Raw genomic sequence first — 17993 nt, forward strand, 5'->3', positions numbered from 1 at the left:
TCTTTCCTTTTTTCATGAATCATGCCTTAATCGTTTACACCAGGTATTCTTCATAATCATCGCATTCTTCGGCACAGGAAACATTGCCTCCATCAACAGGTACACTTTATTATCAGAGACTTTGGGTTTATTAAAGATACAATTCTACACAAACCCTATATTTAAATGCTAATAAAAAACCTCTTTTTTTTCTTCACAGTTTTGACCCAGCTTCTATCTACTGCTTTCTAACGGTCTTTAACCCTTTCATCATGGGTGGCCTTTTAATGTGGAAGGTACGACACTCGCACACGAACACACGTCGAGCGAATTTCCAGCTAACTTTGTGAGATCTAGTGCACAGAAATATTTATTGTGTATTTAAATTACTGCTATTGAAGAAATAGCATACCGCTCCTAATGTTGTGTATTTGTGTTGCCATTTTAGGTCCTCATTCCCTTCATAATTGTTACGTGCACTTTCGAAAGTGTTCAAGTATCAACGAGGCTTTCGTCACGGAGGTACAGGCTTTATCATCTCGTATCATGGGACGCATGGGGACACCCCCCCTCACACACACACACACACACACACACACCCACCCAACCCCTTCCACAGCATAAATCATCTTCCTGTGGTTTTTATTTATTTATCACATCTGTGTAAATTATATTTTCTTTCCATTTCAGCCTCTTCCTCATCGTGCTGGTCATCTCTGATCTGATGGCACTGGTAGGTTCTTTAGAATAAACTTTACCTAATTTCTGTTTTTAAGAATCTTTTAAGAATCCACCTTATTTTTTATTTGTCTTCTCCTACTCCTCAGCACTTCTTCTTCTTGGTGAAAGACTACGGAAGCTGGCTTGATATCGGCACGAGGTAATTCCTAAACGTCTCTCATTTTACCTCTTCAACACCTTCAACTTAACCGAACGACGAGCCGGGTGTTTAGCGGTTAGCGAATAGCTCGGCTACATCGGAGAGACGTCTCTAAAGACGTATCTGTTGTTTTTTTCCCTCTTCTAGCATTAGTCACTACGTCATTGTCATGTCCATGACCATCTTCCTGATGCTGCTGAGTGTGATGACACACACCCTGACCTCAAAGAAGCTCCAGTTTGGACAAAGAGCGAAGACGCACTTTAAGTGACAGTGTTAAGCAGTGTGCCAGGGGGCAAACAGTTGGCTTACACTGCAAATTAACTTTCTTATGAGGAAGCTGAAAAAAAAAAAAGGACATTTCTGGTAAATACACTGATAGGTTTAAAGGAAGTAGAGCATGTTATATGTCTTTGGTGGCTATGCAAATCCTCAGCCATGAACTTGTAGGAAATTTATTGTGGTCACGGAAGTGTTATTTGCAAAGAAAACCTCAAACAAATGATGATATAAAATTAAATAATTCCGCCACATAAAAAAATTTATGGAAATGAGCGTGAAACCCCAACATGGTCTATTACACCGTTCTTACCTATTACACTCCAAAGGTCTGAAATTTAAGGTCTCATTTTTTATTTTTTTTTTTTAATAATACTGCATTTATTTTTGTATTTATTATCTTTGTACTGTACCGACAAAGCACAAGATAAAGATGGGATTGAGATTTTGATGTCTGTACATCAGTCTATTTATAATAAAACACTAAAACTCTCATACCATGTGACCCCTTTCTTAATGTATAACATATTTGCATGAACGAATATGAATTCGTCTCCTCGTAGACGTTTATGTCCGTACATATATTATATAACACAAGATCTGGATGATTTTCCCGATCAACTGAGCTACAGAATAACAGAATGACTGCTTATCGATGTCTTCGCTTCCTGTACATATCAACTCTTACTCACTCTCTCTCACTCACTCGTTTCCTACCGCTTATCCGAACTTCTCGGGTCACGGGGAGCCTGTGCCAGGCGTCATCGGGCATCGAGGCAGGATACACCCTGGACGGAGTGCCAACCCATCACAGGGCACACACACACACACACACACTCTCATTCACTCACACACTACGGACAATTTTCCAGAGATGCCAATCAACCTACCATGCATGTCTTTGGACCGGGGGAGGAAACCGGAGTACCCCCTTTAACTCTTACTCATATTATATAATATTATGTTAATATATATTCGTTCTGTGTGTTCTTGCGAAAAGTGTCTCAGTAACATCACCACAAGCTTTTAAGGATCAAATAGGATGAACTTTTAATCTTCTTACAGTTCTAATCATCAGTGCAGGATTTTCATTTGAGGGTTTTTTCTTTTTCGAATTAATTTGAATTTCATTATGATCTCAGACCATGCTTCTGCTTCCTTCCTCTATCTGTCTGAGGCTAGTCAAAAGATTTTCCAACTACACAGATTGTCTTGCACGTCTTCTGCTTTTACCGAACCAAACCAGACATATCTAGATAATGAAATTTGTAACCTGTTTTGAGTGATTAAAATAGAAAGAACCGAAAGAAATAGCCCGCGTCCTGCTGTTTGAGGAAACTGCTCAGAGGTGTTACATGTGCAATAAGTGTAAATGACAAAGCAGCTAATTTTGCAAGACACTCCCACCTTTTTTTTTTTCTCTCTCTCACATGCCCTCAGTTGAGTTTACAGACAAGCGTGCATCTATTTGTAGATGAAGAGACCGAGACACCAGCTCTTTGCTCTACTTCCTCTTGCACTGTCTATTCACTCCAGCTTCTGCTTTATCGGTATGTGGGGTATACTTTCATTTTATATTATATAAATAAAAACTTCTTATCGCTGATGTTTAAAATGTATTTCACGTGCTTGTTCGTAAAGGTTCAAAACTGGCTAAAAACAGACCGTACTCCTAAAATGTGATCAGAAATACAACTGAGTCAAAGGTGCTTTGGATTCATTTGAAACTAAACTATATATTTATTTAATTTCTCATTACTGTGAGCAAAACTGTGAAGAAATACGTATAGAATTATGTAATAAACAAAACCATCAGCTTAGGTGGTCTTTCATTGTCTGCTTTATTTAGTTTAAGGATGATGGTCTTAGTGATGAAGAGCTTAGTTGATAAGATCTGATCGAGAAACATCTGTAGAAAGAATCTGTTATAAACAGGGAGAGGATATCAAAAAAAAAAAACAACAACTCATCTGATTGTTTGTCTGTTATTGATCAAAATATTTAATGATTTGTGGTTTAAGTTTATACCTGTTTATTTTCTCTGCTCAGGAACCATGAATTTAAGTGCAAGCAGCAATTCTACCATGAGTTCTGCGCACCAAATCAGCCTGATCATCATCTACAGCACGGTGCTCACAGTAGGAAGCGTCGGCGTGACTCTGATGATCGGCGTGTTAAAATCGAACCTGCGCTCGTGGACCACCGTCACCTTTTTCAACTTGATCTTGGTCCACGTCTTCTTCTTGCTCACCATCCCTTTCCGCATCTACTACTATGTGACTCAGTCCTGGGACCTGCATTTCTTTTTCTGTAAAGTGGTCAGCAGCATGATCCACATTCACATGCACGTGGTCTTCGTCATCTACGTCATCATCCTCACCGTTAACTTCGTGTATTACTTTAAAAAAGTAGAGCAGATCGGGTTCTATCGGAGTTTCCATGCCATGGCGTTCAGCGTCGCCATATGGTCCGTGGTGCTAATCGTCGGCCCCGTGACCTTGTATCATTATGGGGCGCACGCCAACAAAACCGACCACAGATGCTTCCATTTTGGGGAAGAGCTCAAAAACGGACCGGTGTTGGCGTGTAACATTTTTTTGTCGGTTTGTACAATAATCGTGTCGTGCATCATGAGCTGTGTGCTCGCATCCATTCTGTATTTCATGATCAAAAAGCACGGTGCGGGCGTATGGGCTCACCAGGAGTTCTGGGCTCAGATGAAGAACGTCAGCCTCGTGCTGATCATCCTCTTCTGCCTGGCGCCGTATCACCTGTATCGGCTGTACTACCTGACCAAACATTCAGTCCTACAGCAGGACAACGAGGTGTTCCTGGCCTTCACGGCGATTACCTGCTTCGACATGATGTTCGTTTTTGCCGGGAAGGGAATATGCCATAGGTGTGGAGGTTAACTGCAGAAAACGCTGCTCTGTGGAATCCACTTTCAGTGTCAGAGATCAACGGTCGAGCTTCAGTGCTCATAACTACCAAAGCATTGTCGATGAAGAGTGGTTACGACTGTTACATCTTACCTGACGAATGCTTTATGGACGGACGAAAACAGTGTACTCAAAAACTCTGTCAATTCCCTTTACCTCGGGTATTTTAGAAAGATTAAATGGCAGCTAGCTTGCATTATAATAATTACCTGCTTGTTTTTTTCTTGCAATGGCCCTTTAAATGTGTGATGTGATATTTTATAAATTCCTTATTAGCACAAGTATTAATATGAATAATAATATGTATTATTCGGGCTGAGGAAACTGTATGTGTTTCTGTATTTACCTCAAACTCCTGTTAGTCTTTTTATAGACAAACCCCAAGGGCTAATTCTAACCCTTTAGATCGACGATTCTCCGTCTGGGGTTCGTGAAGCACGGATCAAATCAGATAAATCTGTGTATGCGACAAAATTGTGCTAATTCGATTCTCATTGGGCTGGACGATGATAAGAAATTGAATATTATAAAAGAGATAAAAAAAAAACGAAGAAGTTTAATGTGTCGTGTCCTGCCTTCTTTATTTAAAAAAATATAAATATTATCGTATGTTCTAATGGAAACTGACTAATGGTTTCCATCAAACATCAAAATCTTATCGATTTTTCTCTCTGTATAATTACAGATCCAGGATATATTCACTGTGAACTACATCACATTGTTCTAGATTAAATGAATGGAATAATTACGGTACCACAAGACCATTAGTCTCCTGTAGGACCTCTGAATCTCAACACAAACTGTTCAACACCCAATGTATATATGAGAAATAGCTCATATAACATTTTGTAGAAGATTTTATTATAAGAAGCATTAGAAAAATGTGCTTATAATCTTCTTATTGAAAACTTTACAATGTTTCTTTCTTTCTTTCTTTCTTTCTTTCTTTCTTTCTTTCTTTCTTTCAAGGCAGATGCATATACAAAGAAACGAAAAACGAATGGTTTTATGTTGGGTGTTTTTTTATATCATAGTGTTTGTATTAGATACGTTTGTTTAGTGAAAAAAAAATAAATCTAAAGGAGTTTATGTTGTTGTTGTTAGTAATAATATTAATAATAATAATATAGTATTTATAATTGTATACAATTATTATTATTATTATTATTATTATTATTATTATTATTATTATTATTATTATTATAAGCAGTAGTAGTGGTGGTGGTGGTGATGGTGGTGCTGGCAGTGGTAGTGGTGCTACATCTGCTGTCACGTTCAGATTTTCATCAGTGAACATTTGAAGAAATGACTCTTACCTGTTGTTCCTCAGAAGCTCTTGGCTGCTTAACTCCACTGGACTATAAACTGTTGTAGAAAGGACATTATTTACATTGACATTATTATTTCCTGTCCAGTGCCACTTAAATGAGGATGAGGTTCACTTCTGAGTCTGGTTCCTCTCAATGTTTCTTCCTCGTATCCTCACCGTCCCTTCGGGCTTGTTCGTTAGGGATAAATGTTAGAGATAAATAGTGACTTAATTTTAAAGTTTAACATTTTTTATTCTTTTTATAAGCTTCTGTAAAACTGCTTCGAAACGATGTGCATTGTTAAAACTATTCTATGCTGTACAAATAAATTAAATTGTATTGAACCGGTCCTGGTAAAAGTATAAATCTAGGCAAATAAGCGGAATTTTAAAATGATTGCTGCTTAACGTGTCTTTTAAAACACACACACACACACACACACACACACACACACACACACACACACACACACACACACACACACACACACACACACACACACACACACACACACCACTGATTCATTTCTTTTGGTGCTTTTTTTATTGTTCCTGGTTACTGTTTAACATCTCCACCCAGCTTCAGTTTGTTTAGTAAATCGATGTAATGAGACTGGCCTGACACTGCTGAGTGTGTCCCAGCTTTGCCCTGAGTTTTTTAATCCCGAGGACGTTCAACATGACCAGCTGCTTTAAAAAACTCCCTTATTTCCCTTTTGCAAAAAACACAACAAAATAGCTCATTTAGATTCAGTGCTATCGATGAACAGCCGTGTGAGGACGAAGAAAAGGTAAGAGCTGTCGTTTGTCTTGTTTGTCCCCCCGGTAGGCCGTGAGGAGCGGGTGGAAACTGTGTTGTTCAGAAGTTGTATATCAGTTATACATCTTCCTTCGGTCTGGGTTAGATTAGACCGTATGCAAATACGTCGACCGCACTCACTTTTTTTATCCTTTTGTACGTTGGACTTTATGACGTCAGCAGCTGCGACTTTCATTTAAATGTGCTAGCATGCTAGTAAGACTTGTCAGAAGTAGACTACTAAGATAAGCATGGTATAAGATAATAGTCGAATAAAAGTAGTCTAGATGTCTAAACTCAACCGGTTATTTAAGGAAGCATGTATCATCCGAGATATTTCTATATTTATATTAATAACATGTTCCAGTTGCATGTTTTAGATGGTTTTATTTCATTTTCCATATGCATCTGATTTATTTATTTATTTATTTATTTTTTACGATAAGTCGTAAAAAAAATTCATGACCCGTAGTTTCTGTTTGTTCGTTACTACTTTTTTTATTTATAATAGTTATTCAGTGTGTTGCTCTTATAGTGTAAATGTTAAAAATGGTTTGCTTGTGAGATTTAAGGGTCCTAAAGGAGTCTGAGGGTCTGTAATGGTGATCTCATGAAATTATATTATATTATATTATATTATATTATGTTATGTTATGTTATGTTATGTTATATTATATTATATTATATTATATTATATTATATTATATTATATTATATTATATTATATTATATTATAAACCATTGCATCTTTACCTGTTACCTTTAACGTATACAATGTACTCAAGAATCTGTGATGCATTGAGAGTGAACTTAAGTGACCTGGATCTGGACTCACGTTTATGTGACTCGAGCTTCAGCTTAGGCTTGAAAATGTTTACAGAATAATAAACCGATTAAAACTAAGTGAAGGTGGTTCCTTTATTATACATAATGTAATTCTGGGCTGAAACATCCTGCTGGAATTGTTTAAGGTTTCTTCCTCGGCCGTCTGGGATCCTGTTTTAGACTCGACTTTAGAAGCAGTTTAAGATTTCTGGATTTGGAATGAATCAGACTTTGACAGAATCGTCCCTTGACAAAAATAAATAAATAAATAAATAAATAAATAAATAAATAAATAAATAAATAAATAATTCAATTTCAATAAGAATTTATTGTTTAATTACAAATAAAATTTTAATTCTATCTATCCATCTGAGAATTGTCTTCTCGACGATATACAACTGATAAACGTAATCCTTCTTCTTTTTTTTATTTTGTGTGTGTGTGTGTGTGTGTGTGTGTGTGTGTGTGTGAGAAATCTAAACAGTGGGAGTGACCTTGAAACAAAGTGCTGTGAACACTTCCCCATTTTGAACGGCGGTGAAGCTTCGCTTGGCATCGAGTTCGGTTAAAATGTAACTTCCTTTTACTCAGAAGCCAAAAGCTGCTTTAATTCCACTGAATGGTTCTAATTGTGTTTGTTTAAGATAATTTAACCCATCGGTCCTGTTTATGATATAGTCCCGGGCCTCTTTTGATAGCTGACACGTGCTTTAGATCCACGTTCCATGCAGTCATTCCAAATGATATAATAAATCAGTTCATCTGGTCTTGGTGGTCTCAATGATGATCATTTGGACTGATATGTTGGGGGTTCGAATTCCCGCCTCTGCCTTGTGCGTGTGTGGAGTTTGCATGTTCTCCCCGTGCCTCCGGGGTTTCCTCCGGGTACTCCGGTTTCCTCCCCCGGTCCAAAGACATGCATGGTAGGTTGATTGGCATCTCTGGAAAATTCTCTGTAGTGTGTGAGTGTGTGTGTGAGTGAATGAGAGAGTGTGTGTGCCCTGTGATGGGTTGGCACTCCATCCAGGGTGTATCCTGCCTCGATGCCCGATGACGCCTGAGATGGGCACAGGCTCCCCGTGACCCGAGAAGTTCGGATAAGCGGTAGAAGATGAATGAACGAATGAAATGATTTGTCCGTTTTGGCCCGTAACAACAGGCTTAGCTTGTACTTAGTTCTATACAACCGAGTCCGTCTTTTCAGCATCCTTAGAAGACGTGTTAAAAGTTTTCCATCTGGATGAATGTTAGACTTAGATCTAAAGGAACAAATACTTAAGGTCCGAAATCTTTTACATATGTAGCTATGAAGAAAAAACAAATCCAATATTGGTGTCTGAGAAATAAAAAAAATTCTAATATCTGATAAATTCATGGAATGATATGACAATAGATTAGACAAATTAGCAGTTGTCGAAACTCTCCAAAAAAATACACCAAACGTTCATCAGAAGATTTTTTTTTGTGTCTTATTGTCTGATTTGACTGACAGGGCTCAGAATCTGCTCTCCATGAACGATCGCATGCAGAAGATCTTCGCAACCAAGATTAAACTTGTTAAACAATTCTATTAACTCTAAACGAAGCCCAGAATTTTTTCACCTGTGTTCATTTCACAGGTCCGCAGGACGGCGTGACGACTCAATCTGCTTTGTGAAAACTATTTTGTAGAAGACGTTGTCAGATAACAGCCGAGATTTGACCAGGTTAAACGGGTCGAATACAATCCCTCGATCTTTATGTTCCGTTCTTGCAGTCTGTTTAATCCCTCGCACGGTTAATGGTCATCTTCTGTAGATTAAGAGCTCTCGATAGGCCCAATACAACTAGATTTATCACCTCACCCTTCTGATAAGTTTCGGATAAGGATGGGAGATAAGTTTAGTGAATAAGTCCTGAGCAAGGAGTTTATAACACGAGGCTCCTCCCTTGTTTTACCACAGGACCAATCAGAATTGTGGAGAGATGGACACTTAAGGAATCAGTGAAATCATAGACAATTGAGTTTTAACAGAAATAGTTTGGCAGGGATGAAGTTTTCTCTGACGCCGATATCCAAATCCTTCCTGGACATGGATGTAGTTAATTACTGTGAAGAGCTGGATCCTATCTACAGCACGCTGGGCTTTGAGAACACTGACATGCTGTACAGCGGGAGTGAGTAACGTGATTGATATGATAACGATCGATGTGACGGCTGCTGATACAAACTTTTTGCATGAAATGTTTTCACGTCATTGGACCTGGAGTTAGAGCTTCTTATTTATGTACATTTCTGGAGGTAATTCGGTTTTCGAACGATGACCGATCCTTGAAATTAATCAATTAAAAATCAATTATTAATTAATTGGGAAAAAAAAAAGAGCCGAAGGATTTGTTAGTTATATGAGGCAGGGTTCATCCGTACTCCGTCAGGACTGACGAGACACTGGGAAGTGTAATGATTGTGCTCCAACTAAAAAAAAAAAAAGAAGAAGCAAATTATTAGCCAGTAACAATAGATGTCTAACAACCCAGCTTAAAATTCAACAAAAGTTTAGATTCCACTGAACCATGATGAAGCTGAGTCTTAAAAAAAATTATTATTAAAAATTATTAATTTTAAATAGTTGGGACAGAATATCGAAAGATTGAGCACTAGATTAAACAATTATACCTGTATAACATAACCTAGATTCGGGACGTCTGAGCAGTTTTAGTTGGTAGCGTGATGCCGTTGCCGTAAGAAGCAGTTTACTGTCTCTAAACCACTTGTTCTTCATTAACCAGATGATGGCTTAAGATTGAGCGATGACGAAGGTAGGCCTGTTTATCTTTACTGTTCTGTACAGGGAATCCACATGCTGACAAAGAAGCCATAAACTCATCTGAAGGAAATCTAAGCTATAAGTACATTCTATCAAGCACAAACAAGTCGTCTTATCTGCGAACAGATAGCGTTGTCCACATAAGAATGTGTCGGGGCTCCAAAAATGATCATCACCAAATAAAATAGTTCCTACTTTATTAAATGTCTCACAGTCATTGCTTACATGCTGAATATGAATATAATACTTAGAACAACAGGTAAGAAGAAACAATAAGTAAGAAATAAAACCAACCGACACCGGAGACTCCTTCCGTACGTGTTAAATAAACACGTCTCGTCGTCATATCGACAATTAGACAATTTTTTTTGTCTGTTAAATAAACTACACATTAGGAGATTATGTGGACCACTGTACAAGCCTGTGGTAGAAAAACTCCAAGCCTCCAGTTTGCCGATGGTTGACTTTAAGAGAGACACCTTCAAGGCGTCCCCGCTCTGATGTCGGGTTCTCTTTAGGTTACCAGAGGGACAAGTAAAGGGATGAAAGATTTAAACCTTGTGTATTTAGACACCGTTCTTTGGGTTAACCCTGTACAAGAACCTTACTAAAGTTCGGCTCATTTAAAAATCTTGGACTGCCCAAAGAACATCAGAGGAACCCTTTATTTTTAAAGTGAGTTCATTCTTTGGGGAAGTAATTTACCTGTTGTATTTTTTTCTTTGCTTTATTTTATGTGCAGTGAAAGCATAACTTTTTTCTTTTTTTTTTCTTTTCTTAAAAACAAGAGCATAAAACATGTGCTGAAGTTTATTAGCCTGTGTCTCAGAAGCTGACAGCGCAAAATTGCTTCTACACAACAATGGGTGCAGTTCTTCTTCTTCTTCTTCTTCTTCTTCTTCTTCTTCTTCTTCTTCTTCTTCTTCTTCTTCTTCTTCTTCTTCTTCTTCTTCTTCATTTTTAAAAAATTCTCAAATGAGGAAGGATCAGGTTGGGAATAGGTAGATGGCCTGATGCGAAAGAGCGGGCTTTCGGGGCATTAAAATTCAACACTGAGATGTCAATCTCCATCGAATACATGTCTGTGAGATAAAACACGGAAGCTAAATCCTAATTAAGTCTGTTCTGCATTAAAGGAAGATTTCAATCAGCTCGGAGCGAATAAAAGACTCCGGTCCCCTCGCTGCAGTTCTTTTGTTGAAATGTTATGATTTTGGATGCACAAAAGAATGATTGATTCTCTTCCTCTGTGAAGGTGAACAGAGGGATGCTGATCTCTATTTCACGAGAGGGTCGAGAACGCTCTCTTTGTTCACTTATGCAGAAACCGCTTTATTGAAATCCTCTGCCTCCTCATTAACAGCGCTGATTGCGAGACAGCAGGCCAGGCCGTGGTGCCTTAGATGTATCTCGATAGACATTTGTTTTGTGGGTCATGCTAACCTTATGCTAGCTCTGCGAACTAGTCGTCTTTAGCTACCTGACTCCTGGTATTGCCTGGCGTGTCTTCGGTCGGTATGAATATTAGACTGGAAACGAGTGATTTCATAATCGATGCAAAACACACATGCTGCATTTTAACCCCCAATCCAGAGGTCGATAGTTTTGTGTGCCAGTTTGAGTGGTAATGACGTGTCGGTTTTCTGTTTGATCTGCAGACAGCATGCCAACGGAGCCCAGCATCAGCCCTGAGGATAATGGCGTGATCTCCAACTGTGCCATCTGCGGGGACAAGGCCACGGGCAAGCACTACGGCGCCTCCAGCTGTGACGGCTGCAAGGGCTTTTTCCGTAGAAGCATCAGGAAGAGTCACGTCTACTCCTGCAGGTAGCCGACGCCCTTCACCCTCTAAACCCCCCTCGCTTCACTCATGTTTTTCACTTCTACAGTTAACGACGGTAAGATGCAGTCCCTCAAATCGCATTCCTGAGGGCTGTTCATGTTCGACTTGAAGAGATTCATGTACCCAAGATGTGCACTTTTCTTTTCACCCGATCGATCAGGTTCAGTCGTCAGTGTGTCATCGACAAAGACAAGAGGAATCAGTGCCGCTTCTGCAGGCTTCACAAGTGCTTCCGAGCTGGAATGAAAAAAGAAGGTAGCCGCACTTACAGTACATCGACTGATTTATAGCACAGGGCTGGTTGAAATCCTTGAATCTGATTGGTCGTAAATGGTTGATTAATTTTCTGTAGAAACAGATCAGCTCTGACATGAACTGCACCCACAAATCAAAGGTTTTTTTTTTATGATTAATGCGTTCGCTGAAATCCGTGCGAAATCTGTCGTCATTTCTATACTAAATAAAAAAAAAAAATCGTAACAGGAATTCAACTTCGTCATGCTAATTCACCGTTGATTATTTTTTTTAAAACAGCACGCCATGTTGCATTCTATTTCTTATAAATGCTTAAGGAAAAAGGAAATGCTTAGCACTGAAAATCTTCACGAGGAATGTGCAGTTTATTGGATGTATAACCTTGGCTGTGGTTTTTATGACAGGCGATCATGTGCTCTTTAACTCACTTTCCATGCGTGTGAGTGTTATTCAGGGTGGAGATCGGTTAAAGTTTTACCTCACTCTGTTGTTTTTCTTCTTGCTCCTTGCCTTCATAAGTAAAATGCACCAAAATGCACCGTTAAGGTTACGGAGTTAAACGGTTTTGTTCTGATAATGTTCGTGTTCAACCCTCACCTGATTACATACATCATAAATGCTACAGCAGTCTAACCCTAAGTCAGCATTTATCTTTATCAACAAGTTTGAGCTCCAGTTGATCGGCTTGCGAGTGATGCTAGCGCTTCACAGTCACCGGTTCAGTTCCTCAGCTCAGGTTCTCGTCTGTGTAGAAACGAGTTACTGATGTCGGTCTGACGCTGACTGTCTATATATAACAGCACATTCCACAGGTTTGTATTCCTCATGTAGAACTTTTATATTTCCTTCCGTGTTTTCATCTATCGCTTATTCTCAATATATCTCAATCTCGAGAGGTTGAATGTTTTGCAAAATATGAACTTCTTGGACTTTAATAATTAGCATCACTGAACAAATGCTGAAGTTTTGGAGAACTTTATGAGTCTCGAAGGTCTGCAAGCCTGAGGAGGAGTCAGACAAACGCTGTCATCTTAGCTAATCGGTATTCTTTTCGAGCCGTAGTTAACATTATAATCAGCTGTTTTTTGTTTTTTTTTGTGCATTGCTCAGCTGTGCAGAATGAACGGGATCGTATCAGCTCCAGGAGAAGCACACCAGACTCGCATGACCTTCCGCCTATCACTGTTCTGGCACAGGCAGAGTCCCTTTCACAACAGGTTGGCTGCTGATTGTACACACGTACACACTTTGTATTCCATCCGCATTAACGTCGCATTTCACACTAGTGAAATTAACCTCATGATAATTGCAGCCTTAATATCTTAAGTTTATTCAAAAGATGCTCAATGTGACATTCTTCATAGACTCCAATCGTCCTTAACAAAGCTGATTAAAGACGGAATAAGCAGACGAGAGACGGAGATGAATATCTCATTAGAGTAACTCTGAAGAACGTTTCAGATATGCTTGGTTAATGATGATGATGAGAGGCTGCGTCTATAATTTGCATTAGTCGCTGCTTAAGCATCGGTTAATGTCATCAACATTTCCAATCATCTGCATGAATACTTATGTGAGTTTACTTTGCAAGGCAACAGCTTGTGTAATAATAAAGGGTTCTGGAGGACGTGCTAACTTCGCTGCATCTCTGCGTAGATCAGCGTCGCCAGTCCGACGGGCTCCGCTGATATCTCCGAGAAGAAATCAGCCACCGTCGGGGACGTGTGCGAGTCTATGAAGCAACAGCTGCTTGTTCTGGTAGAGTGGGCTAAATACATCCCGGCCTTCGGCGAATTACCTCTTGACGACCAGGTAATGGCTATTCGAAAGCCAAACTGCCTGCGCTAATTGGGGAGGCACTTGACTTAAATTGCAGGCCCTTTTGCTTGAGCTCAATATTTGCTATTCACATGACTGACTCAATTTATCCCTCCATTCAGCCTTGCTCTTAGGAGCTCCTGTTTTGTGCAGGATTTCTGATCTTCTCTGCCATCTCTTTTGTTATTGTATTGATTGAGTATGCTTATAGTAGGCTGCCGATGCTTTTTAAATGAGCTAAATGTTCATGCCGTTCTCCCTCTGTTCCGGTTTTGCAGGTCAGTTTATTGCGAGCGCACGCAGGAGAACATCTTCTGCTCGGAGTGGCCAAGCGGTCAATGGCGTACAAAGACGTCCTGCTGCTCGGTAGCTATTGATCAGAATTTACATCAACTCTTTATAAATGCATGTGTACATCCTGGAAGGTCTCAATTGTAAATTAGTGCAAATGCTGGTTTCTCTCTCTCTCTCTTTTTTTTTTCTCTAGGTAATGGCTGCGTTATTCACCGAAATTGCCCCGAGGCAGAGATCGGCCGGGTGGCTAACCGCATCCTGGATGAATTGGTCTCACCTTTCCAAGACATACAGATTGATGTCAACGAATATGCAGCTCTGAAAGCCATTGTTTTCTTTGACCCCGGTACAAACTTTTTAAATTACAACACAGTTGGAAAATTAACCTGAAAATCACTATAGCCCAATCTCAATTATAATCGAAGTTTAAGGGAGGCTTGTTGATCATCAATAAACACGAAACTACATCCACTGAACTCTAAATATAAAGGAGTAAGGATGAGACAGACGAGAGTAAAGTTTTATCCTCGTTTCCTGACACTCGAGGAGTTTTTGAGAAGGTGTTTATGCTACATTGTGCCATCGGCTCCACACAGTGATACCCATGACATCCATCTGCATCACCAATGATAAAGTAGTCACTTGTAGGAAAGGAGAAATTATATAGACATAGGACATCATTTATAAAAAAAAAAAAAAAAAAAAAAAAGCTGTGTCAGGTTTATTGACAAACAACTGCATTTAGACGTCAGTTATAAGTGAGATTGGAGGTAATGGATGTTGTTCTCTTCGCCAAATATGCTACAGTGGATAGATTTTTCAGGTTGAAAAACTTTGAAGTATGTCTCTCTATCCCCTCCTGTTTTGGGTACGACCTTCAGATGCCAAAAGCCTCAGAGATCCCTCAAAGATAAAAAGCATGAGGTACCAGGTTCAGATGAGTCTTGAAGACTACATTAATGACCGTCAGTACGACTCTCGTGGGCGCTTTGGCGAGCTGCTGCTGCTTCTTCCGACCCTGCAAAGCATCACCTGGCAGATGATCGAGCAGCTCCAGTTCATCAAACTCTTTGGACTGGCCAAGATCGACAACCTGCTGCAAGAGATGCTGCTAGGAGGTAAGATGAGAGAAAGCACTTAATTCATTTAGATTTAACAGAAAAAACATACACCCTTAGATAAAAGGGCTTTAAAGTCATAACCAGAAACACGGCTGTCATTTGTCAGTAAGGGAAAGTCTAAAGGATGGAGGCTGAGATGAATGACTAGCTACTCTAACGTAAGTGATAACAGGAACGAAATTGTTTCACCGATGTTCCACGGCATAAAACGTTAAAATAAAACGGAATAAACGTTCTGTAATAAATAAGATGTGGTCAACCTTTGCATTTTATTTTGGCAAATCTTAACAATGAGTACAAATAATTTTAATAAAATTAGGGGAAGCGCTTATTGTATAAATGCTTTCAGAAATACAAATTTCTAAAAAAAAAAAAAAAAAAAAAAACCCACAAGGCTCTAATAATAAAAAAAGCGATGGATCAAATGCAGTATTTGCCTAAAGCCTGATATTATCTGTTCTGCAATTATAGGGTGTTTTTTTGCACTGTATTATTGGGCCCTTTGCTGCAAAACGATTTTGAAACCTTCATCCTATAGAACTATTACTATTCTATAAAATCATATTAGAGATGACATGATCGGGGCCCAGAGGAGGATATATTATGCCGAGTTAATGATGTCAGCGCCATCTTTGGCCCCAGAGAAAAAGAAATAACCCTTGTAGGATTTAAGATGTCATTCATAATCAATACCTAAATCTATATGTTCAATGACCTCACAGGTCTAACCACAGAGCAGCCGTACTTGCACCACCATGGTCACCCCCAACTCGCCCAGGATCCGGTCACGGGCCAGACGTTAGTCATCAGCTCCATTTCAGGCCCTCTGCATGTGCAGCAGTTAGGTGAGATCATCAGTTATAGACACATCACTAGTTGAATATTATTGATGAACCACATGTAAGCATGTGTGTATACAGAGTATAAAAAAAAGCTCATGCTGTTTTGTGGCCTGTTTTTCCAGCTTCTCCAGACACCCCAATTCCATCTCCTCCTCAGGCTCAGAGCCAGGAGATCTATAAGAACTCCTCTAGTCCTACACACTTAATGCCATCACAGCCGTCTCCTGAGCCGCCGCTCTGAGGCGTCAAATGGTGTCCTTGCCTCATTCTAATCTGTATATGACTGAAGCTGTATCTGTGTGTGTGTTTGTAAATGTGTAAATAGTATGACATGAGTAAAAAAAAAGATCTGTGTATTATTAAAAATCTTTTCGAACATTTACAGCGTGCCATGAGGCGAATCTTGGCGGGAAAAAAAAAAATTACCATTTTTTGTGGACCCATGAAATGTCCTATTTCCTATTACACGTTTTATATGCAAATATATAATTCTAACCTGTATTTGACACAAGTCTAATAATCTCAGAACAGATTTGTGTCTCTGTAATTTTGGTTACTTAAAAATGAATTAAAGTAGAACTAAAGAAACACATATGTGCAAGTTATTTAACATCAATTCTGTAACCTGTAGAATTACAAGAAATGTTTTTGTATTTATGATTTACGTTTAATAAACCAAATATTTTATGGCTGCCTAATAATTCTGATTTGATATGTTTTAGAAAGGATACACACATCACTGTCAGATTGACTGGTTCTGTACACATTTGGGGTCTTTAAATGATATAGTCTTGGAGAAAATAAGGTGATATTTAATATGATATATAATTATATATAGGTCTTGCATGTTTGTGGTTGAAAATTATTATTATTATTTTATTGAAAAGACGTAATTGTGAAACTTCTGGCAACCTTGACCAAAAGCAGCACGCGACAGGTCTGTACTTGTCCACGTGAGCGTTTTTTTTTAATTTATTTTATTGACTAGCTGGAAACTAAAACTGAGGAAAACGTCATGAAATAAACCTTACATTGCTTTTCTTTTGATCGAAGACGAAACGTAACGCATTTTGGCGTTATTAACTAGTGTAGTAAGAGTTATCTGTGGATAGTGTATTCAATTTATAAACTTTTTTCCAAATGTAAATATTCAAACTTTTAGCTAACGCCACCTGGTGTACATCAGGAGAAGTGCTCAGGTGTTTCCAGGTAAGTTTGTGTATCTTATTCAAATATAACACACTGCAAAATAGTCATCTCTCTCTCTCTCTCTCTCTCTCTCTCTCTCTCTCTCTCTCTCTCTCTCTCTCTCTCTCTCTCTCTCTCTCTCTCTCTCGGACAATAAATCGATAAATGTTTTATAGGACAATGACATGATAATAAGATGAAGCTAAAGGAGATTTTGAGAAGGAAAGCAAACAAACATACAAAAACACAACATATATAACAAATAAAAACAATTATAATAATATCAAAGTAAATGCATTATACAGAATATAGATTTTTTTTAAAGTAATAGGGTTTTATAAAATAAAACAACAACAACACCCAAACAAAATATTTTATTGTGCACAATAATTACTGATTATATTGCTATATAAATTATAAGATTTAATAACATGTATAATTAATGAAGCCTAAATTATTACTTATATAATAATAATAAGAACCAACCGAGTGTTTAGTTTGATGCGTTTCGCATCTCTGAATGAATGAAACAGAACACATACACACAGGTGAGTGACAAATTATAGCCAAAACTAACATCATGTTTTTGTAAAGCGACACAAGCCTCCAGAACGTCTTCGGATTATCGTGTCACTGAAGAGTCTCTGAAACTATAAGTATAAGCAACAAACAGTCTTGGTGCAGATGGTGTTGCAGAGCGCAGTCTCACACGTCTCTACAAAATCTCTCGTAGGTGTTCGGTTGGGTGAGATCTGATGACCCGTAGACCTTTCACATCATTTTCATTCTCATCGGTGAATCCTCTTACCTTGTAG

General features: G+C 38.7%; 3 protein-coding genes across 6 annotated transcripts in view; all 3 read left to right on the forward strand.

Moving 5' to 3' along the window:
• Window positions 1-1635, forward strand: part of pign (phosphatidylinositol glycan anchor biosynthesis, class N) — a 14029-nt gene extending 12394 nt beyond the window's left edge. For 2 of the 3 annotated variants that reach the window (XM_027175936.2, XM_047808725.1), the window contains exons 24-29: window positions 44-99; window positions 200-275; window positions 428-501; window positions 670-712; window positions 807-859; window positions 1007-1635. In XM_027175936.2, coding sequence (XP_027031737.1) covers window positions 44-99; window positions 200-275; window positions 428-501; window positions 670-712; window positions 807-859; window positions 1007-1130 — 426 coding nt within the window. In that variant the 3' untranslated portion in view covers window positions 1131-1635. Of the gene's footprint in view, window positions 1-43; window positions 100-199; window positions 326-427; window positions 502-669; window positions 713-806; window positions 860-1006 lie in introns of those variants that run through there. The other variant, XR_007139536.1, reaches the window with a different exon arrangement.
• A 624-nt stretch (window positions 1636-2259) lies between these two features.
• LOC113658338 (probable G-protein coupled receptor 141) lies at window positions 2260-5731 on the forward strand. Its single transcript, XM_027170716.2, has 2 exons — window positions 2260-2688; window positions 3188-5731. Exons 1-2 carry the CDS (start codon window positions 2613-2615, stop codon window positions 4048-4050), a joined length of 939 nt encoding a protein of 312 aa, XP_027026517.1. The 5' UTR covers window positions 2260-2612; the 3' UTR covers window positions 4051-5731.
• A 241-nt stretch (window positions 5732-5972) lies between these two features.
• hnf4g (hepatocyte nuclear factor 4, gamma) lies at window positions 5973-16683 on the forward strand. Of its 2 annotated transcripts, none has more exons than XM_027176810.2 (10): window positions 5973-6177; window positions 11476-11644; window positions 11821-11915; window positions 13026-13132; window positions 13572-13727; window positions 14012-14099; window positions 14221-14373; window positions 14909-15145; window positions 15871-15993; window positions 16113-16683. In XM_027176810.2, exons 2-10 carry the CDS (start codon window positions 11481-11483, stop codon window positions 16229-16231), a joined length of 1242 nt encoding a protein of 413 aa, XP_027032611.1. In that variant the 5' UTR covers window positions 5973-6177; window positions 11476-11480; the 3' UTR covers window positions 16232-16683. The 2 variants fall into 2 exon arrangements, with proteins under 2 accessions (XP_027032611.1, XP_027032603.2); XM_027176802.2 differs by lacking the exon at window positions 5973-6177 and adding an exon at window positions 8692-9167.
• Window positions 16684-17993: the final 1310 nt, after the last annotated feature.

This window comes from Tachysurus fulvidraco, chromosome 25, assembly GCF_022655615.1.
Source record: "Tachysurus fulvidraco isolate hzauxx_2018 chromosome 25, HZAU_PFXX_2.0, whole genome shotgun sequence".
In the NCBI taxonomy this organism is placed as follows: Eukaryota; Metazoa; Chordata; class Actinopteri; order Siluriformes; family Bagridae; genus Tachysurus; species Tachysurus fulvidraco.

What these genes read in the sequence shown, in the direction of transcription:
- hnf4g (XM_027176802.2), top strand. Translation starts at nt 9,041, where the DNA reads ATGAAGTTTTCTCTGACGCCGATATCCAAATCCTTCCTGGACATGGAT. An exon ending in AGCTGGAATGAAAAAAGAAG is followed by an intron (nt 11,916 to 13,025) that starts GTAGCCGCACTT and finishes TGCATTGCTCAG; the next exon opens with CTGTGCAGAATGAACGGGAT. An exon ending in TCTGCATGTGCAGCAGTTAG is followed by an intron (nt 15,994 to 16,112) that starts GTGAGATCATCA and finishes CTGTTTTTCCAG; the next exon opens with CTTCTCCAGACACCCCAATT.
- LOC113658338 (XM_027170716.2), top strand. Translation starts at nt 2,613, where the DNA reads ATGAAGAGACCGAGACACCAGCTCTTTGCTCTACTTCCTCTTGCACTG. An exon ending in CTCCAGCTTCTGCTTTATCG is followed by an intron (nt 2,689 to 3,187) that starts GTATGTGGGGTA and finishes TTCTCTGCTCAG; the next exon opens with GAACCATGAATTTAAGTGCA.